This window comes from Lithobates pipiens, unplaced genomic scaffold, assembly GCF_037356315.1.
Source record: "Lithobates pipiens isolate NorthernLeopardFrog02 unplaced genomic scaffold, aLitPip1_a1.2 Scaffold_3, whole genome shotgun sequence".
Lineage (NCBI taxonomy): Eukaryota > Metazoa > Chordata > Amphibia > Anura > Ranidae > Lithobates > Lithobates pipiens.
The window spans coordinates 104131328-104154499 of NW_027507790.1; the positions used below are offsets into that span (position 1 = coordinate 104131328).

General features: G+C 45.0%; 1 protein-coding gene across 1 annotated transcript in view; it reads right to left on the minus strand.

Annotated features, from left to right (window-relative positions):
• Positions 1–500: 500 nt before the first annotated feature.
• The window catches only part of ADAMTS19 (ADAM metallopeptidase with thrombospondin type 1 motif 19), a 354949-nt gene continuing 332277 nt past the window's right edge, over positions 501–23172 (minus strand). The window contains exons 23-24 of the mRNA XM_077463285.1: positions 19247–19424; positions 501–1778 (exon numbers count right to left, since the gene is read on the minus strand). Coding sequence (XP_077319411.1) covers positions 1627–1778; positions 19247–19424 — 330 coding nt within the window. The 3' untranslated portion in view covers positions 501–1626. The remainder of the gene's footprint in view (positions 1779–19246; positions 19425–23172) is intronic.

The following is a 23172-nucleotide window of genomic DNA, read 5'->3' on the forward strand; positions in this document are numbered from 1 at the left end:
AAATTGAATTTGGGGGACCCCCACGCTTTTTTATTTATTTATTTATTTATTTTTTTATCAATGACTTTCAATGAGTGTTCTCTGTATTACGGGAGCCGACAATTCATTATAGCTGCGAGTGATTTTAAAGGACTTTTTTTCCTGCATAAATGACACTTTGTGCAGGGACAATTCTAAGCACGGGAAACATGCGCCCCTTCACAGGCATACTATAGACAACCCCCCCCCTACGAAATTTAAAGGAATATTACACTTTTATTGTTTCACTTTAATCATTATTAAAATCAGTGCTCCCGAAAAAACGGCCGTTTTTAAAACTTTTTTTTGCATTGATACATGTCCCCTGGGGCAGGACCCGGGTCCCCAAACACTTTTTAGGACAGTAACTTGCAGAATCTTTTCTCTCTGTCAAATCTTTTTTCTCTGTCGAATATTTTCTCTATATAATCTTGGACTAATAGAGGTAAGGTTAAGCACATTCGACCACAGGTTCTATAGACAGATTGTTATCGTCAGAGTCATGTCGAATCTCCTATTCTATATCGAACTGTTGTAACAATGAAAACGAAAATAAAGCATTTATTTATGTCGGATCTTTCGTTTTTCGGATTTTGTGCTTTCGTTATCGTTTGTCAAAACGAAAACGAAAATAGCTGAAATTCGGACGAAAATGCATTCGGACGAAAACGAATGCACATGTCTAATAATTTTGCTCTTTGCTGCATAATACCAGTCAAGACCATTGTTTTAAGTATATCTATAGGCAAACTTTTTTTTTTTGGTTAGGATAGAGTAAAGATTGATTACAACAGCCATTAAGTTTGTATTGCTGCCTGTGTCCCTATTAGGGAGATGTGCCCTCTCTATTTGTCCTGTGTACCATTATCATTGAAAGTGAAAGTAAAATAAAATCCCTACATTTTGGGTTGTCCCCAGAATAATAATAGTGGCAAAATATTAACATGGGGACATTCGTTCTGGTGACATGGGGGGGGGGGGGGGATTCCCTTAATTTGCAGGAATTTCCTCTCGTTTCCTGATTAGATTAAGGGACACAAATTGAAGGTAAATCTCCCCAATGGGATACAGATGCCAAAAAATAAAAAATAAATGGACAGGGGTTTTAACCTTCCCTTACTCTATTCAAAATGAAAAGAAAAAAAAGTTTTGCCTAAATGCCCAAAGTTCTACTTTAACGGGGAGCTTACATACATTGAACATTGGACTGGCATGTCTCATGAAAAACTAGTATCCTAATGATCTGATTGTTTACAGATGGATCAAATGCCTTCCTGTATAGACACAAGGGTGTCTTCACTTTGCATTGTCTCTGACAAATCACAATACAATGTTAAGCACCTTTGCATGAGCTTTGCCATTCATAAATGACCCAGGAGATTTTGATTTTTTTTTTATAAAAGCAGAAATATGTTTCTGACTTGCAAAAATGTAGGTTACACAGCAGAAATGTGTGATGTAAAAAAGCAAGTGTGATGCGTAACGTGAAAAAAAATAATAAATTAAATTGATTAAATTATATGAAATCTGAAATATTTTGGTTGCGATATGCTAGAGATGTGGGTTTCTTTAGGTATTGTAACATTATTAAATGTGTCAAAACTAAGGTCAACTCCGGTGTTGCATTTTCTGAGCATAAAAGTCCCTGCATGTTTCACAGCAGCGCTGGTACCATCTCATGTCTTGACAGAGATTCTTCTCCCGTATAACTTTACAATAAACTGGCCACTGGTCTTGTAGACACTTGAAGGTTAAAGCAGCTGCAAAAAGAAAATATGTTTCAAAAAGCAATATGGTCATAGAGTATATCCAATAAAAACCGTTTACTCTTTAGCCTGCAACCCACAAACAAAATCCACTTTTCTCACATTTGGCAGTCAATGTTAATAAATAGAGACAATTTTAACTAGCATTTAATAAAGTCTTTGGTGCTTTGGATCTATAAAGCTCTCCATGATGATAGCATGGTGATTTCTTCCCATCCACGTGAGCCTCTGACTGCTGCGAGTTTTCCATATATTTCTGTTAAAAACTCAGCAATGTTAAAATATACACTTTAGTACTTGTAGTTAAAATATACATGATTCCTCCAGGAGACCCAGGAACGTATTTGTCAGCTAAGCAAGAATTACCCCTGGATTCCGAAAAAGCAGTAGAGAACTGACATCCTGGGGAGATGTTTAGGGCTTTGTTTTTCAGCTGGAATTTGATGGAACTCAGCTAACTAGCAAGGGCTCTAGCAAGGGCTCTTCCGGGTTCTCAACTGAGAACCCAGAAGAGTCCTTGCTAGTATTGAAATGCCTGTTTGTTCCTGACATTTTTTTTGTGAATTTTAATTGTGCTAATAAACCTATTTTATACAGTAATTCACTATGAGTACCTTCTCTCTTCTTTGAGCCTGGTGGAATTCGAGCTGCTCTTAGGAGCAGCAACTTGGAGACCCAAATTCATATACCACAAAGTCCTCTGACATCCCCACCACCAGATATAAGCTTGTCTGACCCATCACGGACTGAAAAGCTGAGGGTCAATTTTTTCTGGTGAGTAGGCATACAAGAGGGGAGTGGGGCACACTACAGGGCATGTTTACTTGAAGCACTTCAGCACTTTTTCCTATGGAATTTGGAGCACTTTACAGGAGGATAATATACTTATTGATTGCATTGCATTGATTGCATTGATTAAGACATTTTTTCATACTATTTGGATTCTTACTATATATTTTTGTCACTTGAATTACTAATTTATTTATCATATTTATTTGTATTATATTATTTGCCTACACTATAAGTGCTGTAATATTGCAAAAATGATGTGAAAAGTGATTTAGCACTTTGTGTACACCAACTGCAGGGGATTGCATTTGTTATTCAACACAGAGTGCGAGTATATATATGTTTTTTCTATAATAAAACTACTGTATAGGAATGAGCCGGACACCCCCAGTTCGGTTTGCAACCAGAAAATGCGAACAGGCAAAAAATTTGTTTGAATACGCGAACACCGTTAAAGTCTATGGGAACATGAATAATCAAAAGTGCTAATTTTAAAGGCTTATATGCAAGTTATTGTCATAAAAAGCGTTTGGGGACCTGGGTCCTGCCCCAGGGGACATGTATCAATGCAAAAAAAGTTTTAAAAACAGCTGTTTTTTTGGGAGCAGTGATTTTAAAGTGAAACAATAAAAGTGTAATATTCCTTTAAATTTCGTACCTGGGGGGTGTCTATAGCATGCCTGTAAAGTGGCGCACGTTTCCCCTGGGTATAACAGTCTGACAGCAAAAATTACATTTCTAAAGGAAAAAAGTCATTTAAAACTACTCGTGGCTATAATGAATTGTCGGTCCCGGCAATACACATAAAAGTCATTGAAAAAAAAAACGGCATGGGGAAACCCCAAACCAAAATTAAAAAAAGAAAAAAAAATGCGTGGGGGGTCCCCAAATTCCCAAAACCCTTCAGGTCTGGCATTGATTTTAAGGGGAACCTCACGCCAAAATTTTTTAAAAAAATGGCATGAGGTCCCCCCAGAAATCCATACCAGACCCTTATCCGAGCACACAACCTGGCAGGCCGCAGGAAAAGAGGGGGGACGAGAGAGCCCCCCTTCTGAACTGTAACAGGCCACATGCCCTCAGCATGAGGAGGGTGCTTTTGGGTAGCCCCCTCAAAGCACCTTGTCCCCATGTTGATGGGGAGAAGGGCCTCATCTCCACAACCCTTGCCCGGTGGTTGTGGGAGTCTGCAGGTGGGGGGCTTATCGGAATCTGGAAGCCCCCTTTAACAAGAACAGAAGCGTCACACAGCGGGAGACTCCCATTGAGGCAGATCGTCCGGAGGATGAAGCGTGGAAGAGGAAGCCAGAGGAAGATGCTGGACGAGAAGACCGGAGGAAGAAGCAGAGGAAGATAGAGGAAGAAACAGGGAAGGAACAATATGGAAGAAGAAGAAAAAAATCAAAGGAAGAACAGAAGATGATCGAAGAAGAAGTGGGGAAAGCAGAAGACATTAATAAAGGAATTGTCAAAACTGGCTATTGTCTTTTTTAACATTTTTGACACTTTTTTGTGAAATGGTAGGGGGTACATTTGTACCCCATTACCAATTCACACGGGGGGTCGGGATCTGGGGGTCCCCTTGCTAAAGGGGGCTTCAAAATCCCTATAAGCCCCACGCCCACAGACCCCCACAACTACCGGGCAAGGGTTGTGGGGATGAGGCCCTTCTCCCCATCAACATGGGGACAAGGTGCTTTGGGGGGGCTACCCCAAAGCACCTTCCCCATGTTAAGGGCATGTGGACTGCTAAGGTTCAAGAAGAGGGGGGCAGCTCTCTCGTCCCCCCTCTTTTGCTGCGGCCTGCCAGGTTGCATGCTTGGATAAGGGTCTTGTATAGATGTTGAGGGTGATTTCCACGTATTATTTTTCTTTAAATTGGCGTGGGGTTCCCTTTAATATCCATACCAGACCTGAAGGGCCCGGTATGGAATTTTGGGGGACCCTCATGCATTTTTAAAAAAAAATTTGGTTTGGGGTTCCCCTGTGGGGAATCCCATGCTGTTTTTTTTCCCATGACTTTATGCGTATTGCGGGACCCACAATTCATTATAGCCGCGAGTAGTTTTAAATTACTTTTTTTCCTTTAGAAATGTAATTTTGCTCTCAGACTGTTCTAAACATGGGAAACATGCGCCACTTTACAGGCATACTATAGACACCCCCCCAGGTACAAAATTTAAAGGAATATTACACTTTTATTGTTTCACTTTAAGCATTATTAAAATCACTGCTCCTAAAAAAACGGTTGTTTTTAGCACTTTTTGTTGCATTGATACATGTCCCCTGGGGCATGTCTCAGGTCCCCAAACACTTTTTATGACAATAACTTGCATATTAACCTTTAAAATTAGCGCTTTTGATTTCTCCCATAGACTTTTATAGGGTGTTCAGCGGCTTTTGCCGCGAACACCCCAAATTGTTCGCTATTCGGCGAATGGGCGAACAGCCAATTTTCGAGTCTAAATCATGTTCGACCCGAACATAAAGCCCATCCCTACTACTGTATATTAATATGAACTGGATAAAATTATTTACTTACATTATATAGTGTTTAGCTTAAATCATTATTTAGCATTTCCCTACATAATTATCAAGACTTAATATTTGGTACTCAGTGGGCCTGGCTGATGGTTGGAGTGCACCACATTTTGTCACCACTATAAGTAAGGTTGTGTTTTAATTCAGGCAGAACACAAAAGTCATAACATATTTCCTGATTTCTCTGAAAAAAGACATTCAGAAGTTATTGGAGGGTGGAGTTGTTATTACAGCTGTTTTGCCTGAACTGAAACATGATCCGAATGGTAATGTTTGACTGTATAGCAATAAAGCTTTCACAAAGTTTGATCTACAGCAGTGTTTCTCAACTTTTTTTCAGTCAAGGCACCCTTTAAAATCATGCACATTACTGAGGCACCCCATTCTAAAATTAAAAAAAAACAAAACTAAAGCCACTCATACATGGATTAAAATGAGACTAGTTCAGCAAGGACCGGCCAAATTTCATCCATGTATGGGACCGCTGGTTGTAAATAGTCAATTTACTGTGTGGCTTCTGTATATCCACCCTGTTGGATTTTTGCTGCTCCATCGGCCCCACTGGCTATATCCGGTGGTGCTCATCATTGTATTTAGACAGTAGGAGGATTTCCTCAGCCACATCAAATGTGTGATTGGGGAATCAAGTCATTTGTTAGCATTCAACCCACTGGTTGAATGACAAAAAAAAAAAAAATCTATGGGGTGCTTAATAGTTTTACATAATGTACCAACATTTACACGCTCATAGGGCACCCAACCTTAGATGAGATCTATTCTTCCAAAGCAAATGCTCCTTTGTACACTGGTACTGACTAATATTTCAATGTTTCCCTTTTCCCTCGATTCTCTCCCTCACTCAACTAATGTGACCTTAGTGCTGACAGAGAAGGGCAGGGCAAACAAGGATGCTGTGAGGGCACCTGATGTCCTCCTTAACAACTGATGACATCATTGGTTGTTAGGGCGCCAGCGGGCATAAGGTTGTATTGGCACATAATGAAAACCTGCGGCTTTGTATAACTAAACGGCAGGCTGGATAAATCTGTTGGATTGTATACAATTTTTGGGAAATTTTTAGGTATTGTGCAAAGGCATCCCTGAAGAAACTTGAATGCACCCTGGACGAAAAAGGTTAATCTACTATATTGACAGCACTTCATGGGTAAATAACATGTAGTATTGAATTTCAGGCAAATATAAAATACCATCCTTTAGTAAATGTCACATAAATTTCATGAACTTATTAACATTTCATATTTCCTTGCAAGGCAAAAACCAATCTGAGAATGGGAGATTATGCACTGAGACCTAATAGGTCATGATCACATTGTGATCTTCCCATTCCAACATGCATTCAGTCATTAGGAGCTGTCAGCCCGCAGATGAAGAGCACAGAAAGGGAGAACAGTGGGAGAATGCCCTCTAATAAGAGTAAGCAAAGCAACAGATATAATTGCACTTTAGTAGTTTTATTAACAGTTTACCTGGTGATCCATTTGGATTCTGGGTCACCACAAGAATTTTACCTAAACCTCCCTGGCGGTATGATTATGTCAGATTTTTGATGCTGAAAGCGGTACAATTTTTGTTGCATGGAAATTTGGAGTTTTATATTGTAGGCCTGTAATTCTTAGGAATAACTCACTTAAATCTGTGCAAACAAGAGTCTAGTAGATATCTCAGGTATTATAAAGTTTGAAACACAAAATCATAAATTATAATATAATATATAACTATAAACAATAACAAATAATAATATAATAATAATACATTGTATTCAATACATTTTAGTCAATAATATAATCAAATCAAAAACACTGAAATTTATCCAAACAGGGGTGCAATATTACTAGTCATATTGCTTCAGTAAACATCCCGGGTATGATACATTTTGAAACATGGAAATGCACAAAGTCCGACGTCACAATCAGAACAATCAGGTCACTTTCAGATTTTCTTTCCTCTGTCATCACGCTTTGAGCAACAAACCACACACATCCTTGTGGGTGCTGACTTTTTCTCAGTTGGTAGGATGTAGTCCATGAAGTGACAACCAGTCAAATGTTTAACAACGCCAGCAGCACGACGTCCAGCTCTATTCACAGCCATTGGTGTTTGGTGGTTCAGAAAGATCAGGTTGACAACTTTCCAAATAAAGTCAACATGAACCACAGGCTTGTCACTCTTTTTTTTTTTTTTTTTTAGCAAAATGTAGGCATTCCACAAGCATTGCTCAAGAAGAAGCCTGAAGATCTTCTTGTAATACTTTTTTTGGTGTTTTCGCATTGCTGGATAGAATGCCATTGCTTGGTCGGCTCTGTCAACACCTCTCATGGTGTTGTAGTCTATCACTACTTGTGGCTTCATGATGTCTTTCCCACCTTTTGTGCATACCATGACAGAGGTACATGGTGCATACCATGACATCGCCGGATGATGTCCCCGCCCATTATGATGTCACAGTCCCAGAGGATGCTGAGACTGTGACATCATAAAGGGCGGGAACATCATCCGGCGATGTCCCTATATAAGTCGCCACGCGCCACATCCCTGCCATTGTGACCGGAGACAGCAACGAGGCAACATCTCCAGAAGAGAAGAAGAGAAGAAGAGAAGAACAGAAGACGGCGATGGCGACAGCAGCGACAGAAGACTGGGCCATCGCTTGTAAAAGAAGAATAAGGCACGGTGGCCTGGCAAGAAGAACCGAAGAGGGGGACAAGACCCCCGAAGAGGGGGACAAGACCTCAGAAGTCGGAAGAAGAGGGCGTTGGCGAAGAAGAAAGCCAGGTTCTTCCGCTAGTGAAAGAGCTAGCAAAAGAGCAGAAGATAGCGGAGGAGTCTGGCGAGAAGACCCCCGAAGATGGATCAAGACCCCCGGAGCTGTGCAATAAACTATTTTAACCCTTGTGTGTTGTGTTTTTTTTTACTTTTTTTCACAGGTGAATGGGTAGGGGTACATTGTACCCCATACTCATTCACATAGGGTGGGGGGCCGGGATCCGGGGGCCCCCTTATTAAAGGGGGCTCCCAGATTCCGATAAGCCCCCCGCCCGCAGACCCCGACAACCAACGGCCAGGGTTGGTGGGAAGAGGCCCTTGTCCTCATCAACATGGGGACAAGGTGCTTTGGTTTGGCAAAGGCACCCCCCATGTTGAGGGCACGCGGCCTGGTACGGCTCAGGGGGGGGGCGCTCGTTTGTCCCCACCCCCTTTCCTGGCCGGCCAGGTAGCGTGCTCGGATAAGGGTCTGATATGGACCTGGGGGGGCCACGCCGATTTTTCAGCGTAGGGACCCCCCTTTAAGTCCATACCAGGTGACGGGGCCAGCGACGCCTCCTTCGCTGGCCCCGGCTACCTGGAGACACGCTCAAAATGAGCGGACTTTCTTCCGCGTGTGTGGGCGAGTCCGTTCATTTCAAAAGTACGGCGGATAGGCTGGTGGACTTAGTACGCCGTATTAGTCCGCCGCAAAAGTTCCGTGTGTGGGCAGGTAGCTTGTTAGGAAAGTCTGTCGGACAATTCGGCGGAAAGTCCGCCAGACTAAGTCCACCGGATAGTCTGCTACGTGTGTACGCGGCATTATTGACAAAGATTGGTGGCATGTCACGCCGGTTAGCCCTAGCGGTTCCATAGACATCTGTTTTGTTCTGCAGAAGGAACTCATAAAGTCCAGGAGATGTGTAAAAGTTGTCTGTAGTTACACAATAGCCCTGATTTAGCAATGGCTCAATCAGTGAAAGAACGGAAGATGTTGCCATTCCATAATTGCTGTAATTTGGGTTGAATTTGGTTCCTTTCCCAGTGTATAGGACAGAATTCCAAATGTAACCAGTTGTCGATTCACATAGCATGAAGGATTTTATGCCAAATCATGCTCTCTTTAATGCCATATATTGTATCCAGCTGAGCCTTCCCTTGTAGGCCATTAGACTTTCATCTATGCTGATGTCTCTGTCTGGCACATAGCTCCATTGGAAATTCTTCAGAATCATTTGATATACTTCCTAAATATTCTTGAGTTTTGGTGCTGGATGAGTAATTTCAAATTCTTCATTGTTTTCAAAGTGCAAATACTTCATTATTAGGGAAAATTTTTACTCTGACATGATCATGCCAAAGAATGGAGTGGCAAGTAATTTATTGGGAAAAAAAGGTATAGGTACCACAGCGCTGACAGCCTGAATAAATAAAATAAACTGTAACTAATGCATACAAAATTAAGTGCAACATGAATAAAAAAAAAAAAAAAAAAAAAAAAAAAATATATATATATATATATATATATATATTTATGGCCCAGAGCCCTCTGACCGATACGGATAAGGATGACAAACAAGGTTAACACAAACTCGCTTACTTGAACCGGACCTGAAAGTGTGCCCTGGCCTAACGTAGGGTATACCAAAATAAGGGGGCATACCCTTGATAGAGAAATGAGTAATAAATGAAATGAAAATGAAATGGAGTGAAATGAGTACTCGCCCGAGGAGTATAATGCTTGAGAAATGCCCTGACAGGGGATGGGTGGGTGGGTATCGCGCACCGGAACCGACGAGGGAGCCAGGCGAACGGGCTGGTTATATACTCCACCGGGCTCCACCCATAATTCCAGGCCACCATACTGGCCTTTCCATTTATGGCCCAGAGCCCTCTGACCGATACGGATAAGGATGACAAACAAGGTTAACACAAACTCGCTTACTTGAACCGGACCTGAAAGTGTGCCCTGGCCTAACGTAGGGTATACCAAAATAAGGGGGCAAAACATACAGGTAGGAAATGCCTTTATTGATTCGAGTTTGTTACTGGGTGAGCTTGACGAAGGCCTGGGCCATCTCTACTTGCGGATTGGGTATGTAACGGGCGAAACAGGCGGACTTCCACCTACCCAACTTTTTGATAACGTGGACCGGGACCCCTTGGCGGGAGGCAGTTGAAGCCTCTCCGATCCGAAATGAATGTCCGGAGTAGTGAGCCGGATTGAGGTGAAGGATGCCCAGGAGTATCCTGACATGCTCCATGAACTGGGCTGCGTTCAGTGGCTTACCGTGGAATGGCAGAAGCGGGCCAGTTCCTGGTTGATCGGCCAGAAGGGTCAACAAGCGGGTGAGCATGGCGACCGGGCACCAGCGGTTGTTAGTTTTATAAAAATGTATGTCCGTCCCTGGGCCGAGCTGCTGCGTCTTGGATACTGCTATATGTAGGATGAAATGGTCTCCGTGCCTGACCAGGTGGTGCTTGCATAGCGTGCGAGCTGAGGGGCTACTGGAGGTAAACTCGCCTGGCCGCAAGAAGCCGTAGAAGGCCAGGTGTATGGCTGCTTGTATAATGATACTAGTGTGGAGTCCGAAAGGTGCAGTGGCCAGAATATCGGACATGTTTCTGAAAACGTCTCCTGTGATAGGCAGGCGTTTGAGGGAGGCCGCAGGCTGGCGTTTCTGGATGCCACGCATGACGGCCCGAATGGCGTGAAAAGTGAACAAGGAGGGTTCAGCAGGGTCCTGGAGGGACGTAAAATGTTGTACCCCGGCCAGGTATAGTCGGATCGTGTTGAAGGATAACGCCAAGTCCGAGTGGCAATGGGCAATGAAGGCCAGAACTTGCTTGACCCGGGAGGTCTCTGTGGAGTGAGATGTTAAGAAACGGTTAAAGGCCCTCCAGGCTGTTTGGTAGGCCTTGCGGGTATTGTCTGCGAGGGAGTGATTGATGAGTTGAGTCGCGGCTACTAGGTGAGGGGTTAATCCAGGGTCAGTTGAGACCAGTCCGGGATAACTGCTGACGTTGGTCCGGCTCCGGGCACCTGATCAAAAAAGGAAACTAAGTTAAAGCGGGAGAGGGCGTCCGCTGCCCGATTACATTTACCGGGGATAAAGGCACAATGAACATTAAATTGAAACAATAACGAGAGCTGGACCAGTCGCCGCAGGAAGGACATAATCTCCAGAGACTTGGACCTGCCTTTGTTAATGATTTCCGCAGTGGCGAGATTGTCCGTTGAAAAGGTCACTGTTTGACCGGACCAACTGCGGCCCCACGTATGGGCAGCGGCTACGATGGGGTACAACTCGAATAGGGAGGACGTCTCGGTGAAGCCCGGAATAGCCAGTATCTGAGGAGGCCAAGGGGCTGCGAGCCAGAGGTGGCCAAAAATTGCCGCAAAACCCGTGGAGGCCGCTGCGTCGGTCACGACCTGCGGTGACGAGGAGGACACGGAGGGAATGAACAGGGACACACCATTCCAGGACGTCAGGAATTCCTCCCACATGGCAAGATCAGCTATAGCTGCGGGGTCCAGGCTGAGGATATGCTCCGGGTCTTGTGAATGAGACAGTAGGACTAACAGGCGTGATATGAAAGCGCGACCTTGAGGGATGATGCGCATGGCAAAATTAAGCATACCGAGAAGGGACTGTAACTGCCTCTTGGTACAAGTTCTGGTGCGGGTGAAGTCCCTCATGACCGACCTGATGCGGCTTAGTTTATCCGGGGGGAGGCTGGCCTGCATAGTGCTGGTATTTAAGCTGACCCCGAGGAAGGTGATTGCCTGCGCAGGGCCCTCCACCTTGTGCTCAGCAATCGGGACGTCAAGGTTATTGAAGACCACCCTTAGTTTATCCAAATCCCCTGGAAGGGAGCCAGGTGACTCGACCAGCAGGAAGTCATCCAAATAGTGTATGACTCCCTGGCACTGGGCTACGTGCAGCAAGATCCATTCGAGAGCCTGCGCAAACGAGTCGAAGAGCCAGGGGCTACTCTTGGACCCGAAGGTTAGCTTAGTGGCAAAATAGTAGAGCTCCCTCCATTTGATGCCATGCCAGCACCAGAGAGATGGATGGATAGGAAGGAGCTTGAAGGCGTCCGAGATGTCGGCCTTGGAGAGCCATGTTCCTGTGCCTGACTTGAGAATGGCCTGGATGGCCATGTCTACGGACGCGTATTTAAGGGAGAACTCCTCAGAGGGGATAAGAGAATTAAGACTGGGGACAGAGGAAGAATAAGGCGCTGACAAATCGTAGACCAACCTAAGTTTATTGGAGAACTTGCCCTTGACAAGCCCAATAGGGCTGACTCGCCAGGTGTTAAATGGGGGCTTCGTGAAAGGGCCTATGATGAAATCCCGGTCTAGCTCTGCCCGTAATAGCTGGTCGATGGCTTGTACGTCGGTGGCTGCTGACCGCAGGTTCTGGCACTCGTGTGTAAGGTGAGGGAGGGAAATAAGTCCTGTATGAAAGCCCTGAGTAAAGCCCTGAACTAGGTAGGTGGCAAGTGAGGGGGTGGGATGATTGGCGAGGTAGACACTGAGCCACGACACGTTGACCCGGCTTAGTCAAGATTTTCTAGCCTGCTTGACCTCGCACATGAGCCTGGGATGAGCTCTATTACATCGTGAGCATACATGGAGCAGCCTGCACTGGCTGAAATTGCACGACCCGCTGTTGTAGTTGTTACAGATGGCTGCGCCTCCCAAGGTCTTGACCGGGCGCCCCAGTTTATCCGTCTGCGGCAGGCGTACCGGCGCTGGTAGGGCCTGGGCAGTGCCTGAGGTCGATGGACCGTCTACGGGCGGGGTTGCCACTGAGCTGGCACACCAAGTCGCGGTGTGAGTAGCCGACTGGCAAATGGCACAAAGAGGAGACCGCAGCCCTGCGAAGTGTCGGCAGAACAACTCGGTGTCCAAGACACTCCAATCCGTAGGTATCTGAAATTGGGAGAGCCTGGCGGCCGCCTTAGCGGAGAAGGAGCGGTGATAGTCATAAAATGCAAAACCGCCGTATTTGTACCCCAGGTCAACTACTACGTGGAGGTAACGATCCAGTTCCTCCCTCCTGCCGGGGGAGGCCGAGCAGATGACATCCCTCAGCATGCCGAAGGCCAAGGTGAACTCGGTGACTGAAAGCTTCCTGTCCAGCCTGGGGTCTTTGGCTTTGAGGACCACCGACACGTCCCCCCAAGTGTAAGCTTTATTTTCTGCCAGCTCATGAATGGATATCAGGAGTGAAGCCAGATTGACGTCCTTTCCCTCTAGGATGTCCTTCCTGATGTTGGCTGATATTAAATGAGAAGGGTACACTACTGGTGTACACCCGGGGGTACCTGCGCTGGTGTTCTCCACTGCTTGTGAAGCTGGTATAGGAGGAGAAACGACTGGGCGGGTCTCGAGGAGGGCCACCCGACTCTGAACTTCTGACATTGAGGTCGTCAGGGATGACACCAGCGTGTGAAGCTGCGTGATGGAAGCAGCGATAGAGCCCAGGGAGGCCTGCTGGGCACTATCCTCAACCGCGGCTGGGGGAGGAAAGAGGAGCCCGAAAAGCTCGGCCTTTCTGGCTGTAGCTGGGAAGGGTACACCCCTACGCCTCAACTCGGCCGTCAGCCTGGGAATGGTCCATGTTCTGAAGGACCTTTGGCTGCCGCTCTCTGAGACGAGAGACGGAGACAACGGAGCCGTGTAGTCCTCGCTGCCAGCCTGGGACATGGTGGCAAAATCCAGGCTTGGTGAGCCTATAAATCCCTGGGACCGGGTTTTTCTCCTATACGGAACCTAAGGAGGCACCGTCCGACCCGGTGCAGGTTGGACCTACTGAAAACTCGACTGATCTGAGGAGATGAAGGTAAGTTTGTATGAGACTCCTATACCTGCAGAGAGATGTCTAGCTAAATCGTGGAGGAAAGACTGGAAAATGTGAAGAAAGACATAACTGAAACGAGCTGCATAAATGAAACGAGCAGACAACCGAATTTAGAATAACGTGCATATGGCGACAGAGACGTGACTTGGTTGCGTCGTAGATGCAAAATTTCCTTTTCCCTTCCCTTCCCCGTTTTTTTTTTTTTTTTTTTTGTTTCCAACGCAAATGCGCATAGAACGTGGGGCTTAAGCGGAGGTGGACCCGCCACGTGGAGCTCAGGCGGAGGTGGAGCCCGCCACGTGGAGCTCAGGCAGGGGAGGGGGGGGGGGGGGCTGCCGCGTGGAGCTCGGGCGGGGGGTGAACCCCGCCACGTGGAGCTCAGGCAGGGGGGGGGGGCCTGCCGCGTGGAGCTCAGGCGGAGGTGGAGCCCGCCACGTGGAGCTCAGGCAGGGGAGGGGAGGGGGGCGGGGGGGGGGCCTGCCGCGTGGAGCTCAGGCGAGGGGTGAACCCCGCCACGTGGAGCTCAGGCAGGGGAGAGGGGGGGGGGGATCTGCCGCGTGGAGCTCAGGCGGAGGTGGAGCGCCACGTGGAGCTCAGGCAGGGGGGGGGGGGACCCTGCCACGTGGAGCTCAGGCGAGGGGTGAACTCAGGCAAAAAAGGGGGGGGTACTGAAATGAGGCGTGCAGCTGGGCGCACCAGAACGAATCGATGCATGAGGAATGCGATGGGATTCGAATTGGAGCGTAATAAGTGACAGAAATGATATGCCATGACAAAGACTAGAAACAAGGACCATGCTTGGACCTGCGAGTGACTCAGTCTCTGGAGCATGTACAGAAATGAGGCCAACCTTGGGGCACTTCGAAGCGAATCGGTGCGTTAGAGATGCGACGGGATTCGAATCGGAGCGCGGTAAGTGGCAGAAATGATAACATGGTTAGAAATGGCAGAAATGAAATGATCCGACATCACCGACTGACATGATTGAAGTGACTGAAATGATTGACATGAAAGGAAATGACGTGACGGACATAGTACAAACGGTATGAAATGATTTTTTTTTTTTCCTTTTTTTTTTTCTGGTTTTTGAACAACCTGAGATTGACATTGCCCGGACTGCTCAATTTAGCGCGACAAGCAGACGGCTGTGATTTTGAGACGGTTCGATCGGTTCGAACACAACAAAAGAGTCGTTCGGTTTAGCAATGACGTGCTACGAAACGAAGTGCCTGTTGGCACGAACGACATGTACCGAAAAGGTGACAACGACTTCTACGAAGAAGGGGTAGTGACATTGAGGTACCAGTGTCGCGGTTAAGCCGTTCGTGTGACCTAGAGTGAGTGGTTCGTGAGTTCAGGAATCTAGTTTACGTGACTTAATAACACATGAAACGAAAAGGGTGCCGAAGCCCTACCTGCGACAGCCGGCCCAGACGTGTTGTACGACAACGGAAACTTTCGATTAGAGTATAGCGACTCAGACGGCGACCAGACGGACGCTGACGAACGACAAGGCTTTGTCGACACGAGGCGGACGAAAACGTAGGAACTCACGAACCCGGCTCACTGTAACGTCTCGTGGATAGTCGGCCCTTGATTTCTGACGTATCAGATATCGCGCACCGGAACCGACGAGGGAGCCAGGCGAACGGGCTGGTTATATACTCCACCGGGCTCCACCCATAATTCCAGGCCACCATACTGGCCTTTCCATATATATATATATATATATATATATATATATCTCAAGCATGTGATGCTGTAAACAGGTGCATACGGGATCCCCCCCTTATGGTTGAACACACCAGATCCAATGGATCCCCAAGCAGTACTGCGTTGTGGGTCAGGTAGGCTTAGTATGGTGAGCAGGTGCTGAAAATGGCAACTACTGGGTGCGATCCTTCCTGGCGTGTTTTCAGGCACAAGCATATAGAGAAAAAGTCTGCATAGTAAAGTACGTCTTGTTTAATTCATTAAAATCAATCTTTACTAAGTTCCAATCATAAAATCAGTCTTTACAAGGTTCCAAGGTGGAGGGCAAACGGATGAACATCAATTACCAGTCCATTAATCAATAGGTTCTCTCACAAACCTAACTGCATTTGAATGGGCATCGAACATGATGTCAGCGCAGTGCCACCGAGCTGACATCACATCTGATGCCCGTTCAAATGCAGTTAGGTTGTGAGAGAGCCTATTGATTAATGGACTGGTAATTGATGTTCATCCGTTTGCTCTCCACCTTGGAACCTTCTAAAGATTGATTTTATGATTGGAACTTTATAAAGATTGATTTTAATGAATTAAACAAGATGTACTTTACTATGCAGACTTTTTCTCCATATGTTTGTGACTGAAAACACCCCAGGAAGGATCGCACCCAAGAGTTGGAGTTTTCATCACCCCACTCACCATATTAAGCCTACCTGACCTGCAATGCAGTACTGCTTGAGGGTTCATTGGATGTGGTGAGTTCAACCAATATGCACCTGTTTATAGCATCATATGTTTTTTTTAGCACAGCAGCATTTTTGAAAGGAACTTATTAACTGAGCTGCTATATGTTTATATATGTTTATGTATATGTCTTTTTTGGACTTTCACTGGCCACATGCTTATTATTGATTTGCACTATTTCTAGCACAGTAGCACATGTGGAAGGCACCTGTGAAAGAAACCTTCCAACTAGAAATGTATACATATTTGCACATGTTTTTTAAGCGTTCACTGGCTACATGCTTGATATATTTTTGGGTTTTTTTTTGGATTAAGTTTGCACTTAATTTTGTATGCACTACAGTTGCACTTTATTGTATTTATTCAGGCTGTCTGTGCTGTGGTACTTATACACTTTTTTCCATATTTTGACTTATGTCATGTACAACAGCGGCAGGCCTAATCACTAATTAGTATCTTTAGTGCAGGGGATTGTTTTTTCACATTTTTCGCAAGTAATTTATTGGTTGTCCAATACCACTTGTGCATGGGTTTCCCCAATACTCCCTGAAGTATTATTAGGCCCAGACATTTCCAAATGTCCTCTTTGGTCACTGGTTCCCACTTTCTATTCCTTGAAAACCTCTGACGCATAGAAGCTTGTTGATCTTGGTACTGGTTTGTCTCCGTAACTATTTTTTTAATAACCTCATCGGTCAAAAATAGTTGTAGGTATGCCAAAGGGTTTTCATCTTCAACATCCACTTTCATACCAGGTGCTCCAGTAAGAGCCGGTTCACACTGCGGGCGATGCGAGGCGAGGCGACACGACTCGCCTCGCTCTCGCAAGTCGCCCCCGTTCTGTACAATGGAACCGTTCTGAGAGGAGCGACTCGAGTCGCTCCGACTCAGAAAAAAGGTTCCTGTACTACTTCTGGGCGACCTTGGGGCGACTTGCATTGACTTCTATACAGAAGTCATCTGCAAGTTGCCGCTGAGGTCGCGGCAGGTCGCGGCGAGGCAAGTCGGTGTCGCCTCGCCTCGCCTGCAGTGTGAACCGGCCCTAAATGTAAATCTTGGGGGTGCTGCGTGATCCATACCACAGTCAATAGAGCACCAAGTCCGTACATCACTGAGCTCAGTTGCAGGATGAAATCACTTTCTGTGTCTGATGATGAATTTCCCCACGAATCGCTATCACTTAATTCTGCAAGTGATTCTGTATGGCTATGGCTGTTTTCCAGGAGGTCATAAACCACTTTTGATGTAGAGGCACGCTTTTTGGATGCTAAGGTCGTTCTCCAGTTTTCAGGCAGAAAGAACAGTAAAACTGCAGGCAAGGACACTGGACAAAGCTCTGGGGGAAACTGAGATCAAATGATTTGATACAGTAATGTAATCCAATAAGATTACAATGTATTGTGTGTGTTTTATACATTTTGAATCTGCTGCTGGTTCTACCCCCCTGCGTCGCAACGCTTGCAGGGAAGGGACCGAGCATCGAGTGGAAGATCTGCCCGCTGGACAAGGGGACAAGGTAAGTCATCTCTTCCAGGATCCAGCAATGCTGTCCCGAGTGTGGCTCGGGGTCATCATTAATGGTACTGAAATTTTCCCTCCGAGCCACTACCATAGTGCACAGTCTGTTTGCAATTAGTAAATTCATACCATAGAGTTGAAATACATGTGTGTGAACTGCCCTGCGTGCCAAAAATGTATACTTCAGTCCAGCCAGTTTTCAAGCTCAAACACAGCTACCAGGAACTACAAAGTCCTGACCATTAACTTTTCTCCCCTGCAGTTAGAATGTGGTAGGACAGTGAAAGAAGCTGAACACAGGACAAGAAGAACAGCTAATAAGCTAATTACTGTACTCTCTCTTCCAAAGCCTAATTTCTAAAGTGATACTAATGGTAAAATATTTATTATAAAAAAATTATACTTACCTGCTCTGTGCAATGGTATTGCACAGAGCAGTCCCTTACCTCCTCTTTTAAGGTCCTCCACTTGTGTTTTCCACTCCTCCTTTCTATGCACTCCCAAGCCGGGTTGTGCCCATTCTTAGACACACACAGTGCCAGTAAGCCATGTACTTGCTCACTCCTCAAAGAAGTTTGACTGAGAGCAGCACACCAGTAAGTGAGAGGAATGGTGCTCCACCTGGGGCAACGCTAGAGTAGGAGTTTAGGGATGGGAGGATAGAATAGGTAGTATAGAGTTTTTGACTTTAGAAACACTTTAAGAATTTCCAGAACAGGCTGCAGTAGACCCGATAAATACAAGAAATTTGCAGGGCACTGTGGGGCAAAGTGACAGTGAGGTTGATTTACTAAAACTGGAGAGTGCAAAATCTGATGCAGCTGGGCATGGCAGCTGATCGGTTTCTAATTTCAGCTTGTTCAATTAAGCTTTGACTAAAAACCTGGAAGACGATTGTTTTCTATGTAGAACTTCACCAGACTTTGCACTTTTCAGTTTTAGTAAATAAACCCCGGCGTTTCTGGGTATCCCCTGGCCCCAATGGGCTCACCTTACGGACAACTTTCTTATAGCTGACACTAAAATCAGCAGTGTTGGTGACCCAGCGGATCAGTGATATGCCTCTCCCAGGTCACGTGACAGTGCTTGGGCTCAGGTCTTTCAAATGGATGAAAGTCAATGGAAGTGCCTGATATTCCCACCAGCTACTGGGGAGCATAGGTAATGGAGAGCATAAGGGGGTTGAGGGATGCCCTTTGGAGAGACACTGTCATATTGCCCTGCGTGGATGAGGTCTCTTTAATAAAAAGAAAAAAAAAACTGTAAGGTAACAGCAGATTAAATGATATTGATGTTAGCATATCAGAGAAAACTAAATTACAGTTCTGTTGAGCACATATTAATTGTACTTATAGCAGGTAAAAAATATTTACATGGCAGAGCATATGCTCTTTTTATTACTGACCGGTGTCCAAAAGTTACAAATAATTTTATAAATGTTTTCTATAGTCTAGACACAGAAAATAAGGATATTGACCTGAAACACAGTTATAGTTGTATTTAATTGTTTTGTGCACTTACCAAGTCTTGGAGACGTTATTGTGTTAACATTTATTTTTTCATTGCAGGCTTGCAGATGACATGGTCTATAGGCTGCTGGTTTTTCAGATGAAAAACATTCATTTCCATGCCTTCCAGTAATTTTGTGCATGCATTGAATTACTCTTGATTGCATGCCTTTTCCACAAGTCACGGAACACTAAGTACAATAAAAAAAATAAAAAAACAAGTAAAATTTTTATATGATACCTGAGATGTAACATACTATAAATAAGTTATATTTAAAGTAATATACATGTCGGCTTTCAAACTTTCTTAAATGCTAAAACTCTGCTGTAGACTGCCAAATAATTTTATTCATCTCCAATTTGAAATATTATAAAGCTTTTTTTTCCAAAAGTTTCCTGAAAATGCATATGGACTACATTTTCAATTTTTATTATTTTGGAACCCACAGAATTTGCCAGACTGATATCGACCTTGCCTATAATGAGGAATAATAAGAAACAGTGTTCTCAGCATAGAAAGGATAAAATCTCTTTTAATTGTAATTTTACTAGCTTTCCGAAAAGGGAATCTTCTGACATTTTTCTAGAACATGAACAGTAAAAGAATTAAACTTTATTGCTCATTGCTGTAGGTAAGGCTTGATGGTAAATTTGGTCCAAATTTTGGATAATAATGACTTTTAATGTATTTTACCATACGGAAAACTCACTTGATACAACCACAGGTATTCGGTAGCTGCCTAAGCTCAAGTAGCAGGTTTTTTATAGGTAAAATGTGTGTGTGTGTATGTGTGTATGAAATAGTCTTACAAACCAGATGTTCACATCCCTCTGCATCTTTTTGTGTGTATGGGAAACCAATGGGCAGCTCATATTTGACAAGAACTTGTCAACTAGGGATGAGCTTCAAGTTCGAGTCAAACTCATGTTCGACTCGAGCATTGCCTGTTCACTGAACAGCAAACAATTTGGGGTGTTTGCGGCAAATTCGAAAAGCCACGGAACACCCTGTACAAGTCTATGGGAGAAATCTAAAGTGCTAATTTTAAAGGCTTATAAGCAAGTTATTGTCATAAAAAGTGTTTGGAGACCCGGGTCTTGCCCCAGGGGACATGTATCAATGCAAACAAAATTTTTAAAAACGGCTGTTTTTTTGGGAGCAGTGATTTTAATAATGCTTAACCTCCCTGGCGGTATGATTATTTCGGATTTAAGGTGCTGAAAGCGGTACAATTATTTTGCATGAAAATTTGACATTTTATATTGTAGTCCTGTAATTCTTAGCAATAACTCACTTAAATCTGTCCAAACCAGAGTCTAGCAGACATCCCAGGTATGATAAAGTTTGAAAAAAGAAATCATAAATTATAATATAATAAATAATTCTAAATAATTGTACCAAATAATAATATAACAATAATAAAAATTATTCAATAATGTAATCACATCAAAAACACTGAAATTTGCTCAGTTGCAGAATTGTCACTGTCATTACTTTTCAATATGTGATGACGGATCTCCTCACAAATCGCTATCGATCAATTCTGCGAGTGATTCCAATTTATTATCGCTGTTTTCTAGCTGGTCTAAAATCATTAAAGGGACAGTTTTGGTTGCTATGGACAATCTCCAGTTTCCAGGCATAAAGAACAGTTTTTATTATATATAATTGCATGCAGGACACTGGACAGACCACTAGGGACAAAGGGGATGTGAAATAATTACATACAGCAATGTAATCTGTAAGATTACATTATACTATATGTATAGTGAGTGTTTCACTTTTTAAATTTGGCGCCGATCTCCGTCCCCGTGCATTGCAACGCTCACAGGGAACGGAGATTGGCACTGTGACAGATCGAGCGAGACACGGCTCGCTCGTACAGCACGGGGACATCGCTGGATCCAGGGGACAGGGTAAGTAAACCTCTCCCTGCATACAGCGATGCGGTCCCGAGTCTGGCTCTGGGTTACCGCTTTTGGTATAAAAATTCCACCCCTAGCCAGACTCGGGAATACCGTCAGGGGGGTTAAAGTGAAACAATAAAAGTGTAATATTTGTTTAAATTTCGTACCAGGGGGGTGTGTATAGTATGCCTATAAATGTGTGCATGTTTCCTGTGCTTAGAACTGTCCCTGCACAAAGTGTAATTTCTGCAGGAAAAAAAGTAATTTAAAAGCACTCACGGCTATAATGAATTGTCAGCTTCCCGTAATACAGATAACAGTCATTGAAAGTCATTGATAAAAAAAAAAAAGCGTGGGGTTCCCAGGCCCTTCAGGTCTGGTATGGATTTTAAGGGGAACTCCATGCCAAATTTTAAAAAAAAATGGCGTGGAGCTCCCCCCAAAAATCTATACCAGACCCTTTATCCAAGCATGCAAACTTTGAGGCCTCAGGAAAAGAGGGTGGGGACGAGAGAGTGCCCCCCTTCCTGAACTGTACCAGGCCACATGCCCTCAACATTGGGAGGATGCTTTGGGGTTCCCCCAAAGCACCCTGTCCCCATGTTGATGAGGACAAGGGCCTCCTCCCCACAACCCTGGCCGGTGGCTGTGGGGGTCTGCGGGTGGGGGGCTTATCAGAATCTGGAAGCCCCCTTTAATAAGGGGACCCCAGATCCTGCCCCCCTGTTTGAAATGGTAAGGGGGTACAAAAGTACCCCTACCATTTCACAAAGAAAGTGTAAAAAAATGTAAAAAACACACACACACCATTGGGAAAACTCCTCTATTAAAAATAAAAAAAATAAAAAAAGGATTCCAGCGGTGGTAATCCACTCTTGCTATCCAGCGATGATCATCTCTCCAGAGTCCAACAATGGGTGATCTGATCCAGCCATGGGTGATCTCTCCCTCCAGTGCAGCACATTCATCCTCTGTCTCCACTGCAGGGAGACACTGCGGGGATCCCGGCAGCCTGACACTTCTTAGCTGAGGAGGGCGGGGCCACCCATCACCTGACCCCGCCCCCTCTGACACAAGGGGAAAGCCCGGCTTCCCCAATGACATGCGGGTGACCCCCTCCCCCTCTGATGTAACAGAAACCTACTATTTCAAACAGGGGGCCCGGATCTGGGGTCCCCTTGTTAAAGGGGGCTTCCAGATTCTGATAAGGCTCCCGCCTACAGACCCCCAAAACTACCGGCCAGGGTTGTGGGGATGAGGCCCTTGTCCTCATCAACATGGGGACAAGGTGCTTTGGGGGGACCCCAAAGCATCCTCCCAATGTTGAGAGCATGTGGCCTGGTACAGTTCAGGGGGGCGCTCTCTTGTCCCCCACTCTTTTCCTGCGGCCTTCCAGGTTGCGTGCTCGGATAAAGGTTCTGGTATGGATTTTTGGGGGGAACTCCATGCCATTTTTTTTTAAATTGCCAAGGAATTCCCCTTAAAATCCATACCAGACCTGAAGGGTATATTTGGGTATGGATATTTGGGGGGAACCCCACGGAGAAATCCGCTTGTCTTTATGCTAGTCCGACGGATAAAAACCGACACTAGGGCAGCTATTGGCTACTGGCTATGAACTTCCTTATTCTAGTCCGTTCATACATTATCACGTTCAAATCCATCAGACTTTGGTGTGATTGTGTGTGGCCAAGTCCGTTCATTCGGAAAGTCCGTCGGAACTCCACTGCAAGTCCGTCGGGAAGACTGTCGGACCTAGTCCGTTAAAAAGTCCGGTCGTTTGTATGCGGCATAAGTTTCAGATTATACTATATTACACTTTCACAAGTTTCCTTTAATTCTTTAATGCTGTGATCAGACTTCCTGTTATGATATGTTCGTTCTCCATGGTGGAATGGGGCCACACTTTCTTGCTTGCTCCTGAGATGTGGTGTGCATAGGGCAGTACACATGGTCAAAATTAACATGTACTGCTTGTGGTTCGGAAGCTCATGGAGAACATTTCAGGATATTACATAGAGGCAGAAAAAC